Source organism: Nematolebias whitei, chromosome 13, assembly GCF_014905685.2.
Source record: "Nematolebias whitei isolate Nwh7 chromosome 13, NemWhi1, whole genome shotgun sequence".
In the NCBI taxonomy this organism is placed as follows: Eukaryota; Metazoa; Chordata; class Actinopteri; order Cyprinodontiformes; family Rivulidae; genus Nematolebias; species Nematolebias whitei.
The window spans coordinates 2,417,261-2,419,729 of NC_056510.1; the positions used below are offsets into that span (position 1 = coordinate 2,417,261).

The window sequence follows — 2,469 nt, forward strand, 5'->3', positions numbered from 1 at the left end:
AGGAGACCACATGATGGAGGTTCAGGAGGTCCTGAGGAGACCACATGTTGGAGGGATTTGAACTGTTCAATAGTCCTGACTCCTTGTCAGATGTTTTGTTTACAGAGAAGCTAAATGTTTTCATCTGGTGATCGGTCTGGACTCGTGCGGATCAGTTCTGGTCCTGTTGGGTCATGGTTCTGTATCAGATCCAGATCTTCGTTCAGCATCGTCTTGCTGATGCCGATGTTTTAAAACCTGTAGATAGTTTTCTGCATTGATGGAGCCTTTCCAGACGTGTAAGCTGCCCATGCCAAAGGCACTAATGCACCCCCATACCATCAGAGAGGCCGGCACTGAGCTGTGATCTGACAACAGGCTGGATGGTCCCTCTCATCTTTAGCACGGAGAACGTGGAGTCTAGTTTTCATAAAGGACCTTAAATTTGGATCCGTCCGACCCCAGAACAGTTGATCCATGGACGTGTTCCTGAGCCCAGAACAGAACCAGACCTGGTTTTAATGCAGTGGCCCCTGAGGGCCTCAAAGACCAGTGACCCTCAGTCCTGGCCCTTCAGGGCCACCTTCCTGCACGTTTTGGTGTTTCTCTGCCTCACCTGGGTTCAGTGAACGAGTGATTAACAGGATCCTGCAGAACTTGAAGACCTGCTGAAGAGCAGGGAAACCACTAAGACCTGCAGGACCGTGGCTTTGTTGGACCAGGACTGGACCCCCTGGTCCAGACTCCTGTGTTCACGTGTCGACTGAACTCTGGTTGTTTTTGGTTTCAGGTATCCGGAGTCTCCTGAAGCAGGGCTCCATTCAGAACGTGTACAACGGACTACAAGGATACTGAACCCCTGGACTGATGTCAACGCACACGTCGGGCCAGAACCGGTCTCCTCCCAGACCCGGCTCGGGGGTATTTATAATTTCAGAGTCTTCTCAGGATGTCGAGTCCAGTTGGTCTTTATTTTTGAATCGTCTCGTAAGGAGCAGCTGTTTGTTCTGTGAAGGCCTCGCACGGTTTCCCGTCAGACCAACAGCTTCATGGACGCTTTAGAGCTGGGAGACGTCTCCAGAGGACACGTTGACGCCACACGTGAAGGACGCGCTGCTGAGACGCACGTTTTAATTATTGTTCTCATTGGTCTTACTGTTCATTATGGTTTTCCTCCAGTCTGATTTCCAGTTCAAGCACCGTGTGTAAACGGGGCCATGTGGCTCGGTTGGTTCGGTTCTTAATTTATGTGTTGGTTTGAACCCCCGGGGGACATTTGCTGCGCTGCCTTCAGGTGCTCTGGGGCGACCTCTTTACATTACATGTTTGTATTTTTTATATAATTTTAAGATCTTGGTGGTTTTCTCCTCTCACATCTGAAACTCAAACCATTTGACACAACTGGTTTGAGTTCTTTCTCCTCTGAACTTCACGAGTGTAAATTAATTTGTCCATGTTCAATGAACTCGAGTTCTTTAATGACAAAATAAAATTTATACAAATTTCACAAGCTGTCGTATCAAAATCCACCACTAGATGGCGACGTAGTCAAGGAAATAAAACCTGCGTGAACTTTAATAAATGACGTTTTGAACTTTGTGGAGCTTCAATGTCAGAGGGATGAGGATGTGGAGTCGCATGAAGCTGCTAAAAGTAGTCGTGTTAAAAAATAAAATTCTTTTTGAGAAACGAGACCAGCTGATCTACCAACCATCTCACAGAAGAGGACATCTCAGTGACGAGTGTTTCAGCTGAGTCTGCACAATGGTCCAAAAAAGACAAACTATCCAGTGAGTGGTTATAAAATGTCTTGTTGAGGTCAGAGGTCAGGAGCTCCAGGTCTGCAGGAAACCTGAACAGTTGAAGCTGATGGACTGGACCACACCCATCACCCCTCCTGTCAGCTAACACCTACAGTCCCATCAACACTGGACAGCAAGAGACTGGAGAAACATTGCTCTGCTGGGTTTGGATTAACTGGATCCAGCCGTCACCAGATCTTAATCCAGTGGGTTGTGGTGGAACAGGAGACTCTCATCATGGATGTCCAGCTGACACATCTGCAGCAGCTGTGACCAGAACCTCTGAGGAACGTTTCCATCACCTCGTTGAACCCTTCAAAGAATTAAACCAGTTCAGAAGAGGAGGATCCGACCTGGTACCAGTTAGGATGAACCTTTGTCTGGTAAGAGGAGTCTTCTCCTCAAACAGGAGAAAAGCTTTGAACAACTTAAGTCCGTCCTCAACTGGATCCCAGTTAAACTTCTACAAGATTACCAGTCCAGGACGACTAACTGCAACAACAACAATCAACAACAATAATCCTGGGACCAACAAAACTGTTGCTTTCTGCTCTCATGTCTGGATTTAAGTCTTTGTTCAGCAGCACCAACATGAGACACGGTTCTGACTGGGGCTTTACCAGTCGCCCACAAGTCTTTCAACCAGTCACAAAGTGTGGAGCGCACGAGGGCAGCGCTGCCTCTTCAG

At 47.7% G+C, this 2,469-nt stretch overlaps 1 protein-coding gene across 1 annotated transcript in view; it reads left to right on the plus strand.

The window, feature by feature from the left end:
* Positions 1 to 1,246, plus strand: part of dnajb11 (DnaJ heat shock protein family (Hsp40) member B11) — a 9,099-nt gene extending 7,853 nt beyond the window's left edge. Inside the window, exon 10 of the mRNA XM_037686223.1 lies at positions 770 to 1,246. Within this exon, the coding sequence (XP_037542151.1) occupies positions 770 to 834 (65 nt within the window). The 3' untranslated portion in view covers positions 835 to 1,246. The remainder of the gene's footprint in view (positions 1 to 769) is intronic.
* Positions 1,247 to 2,469: the final 1,223 nt, after the last annotated feature.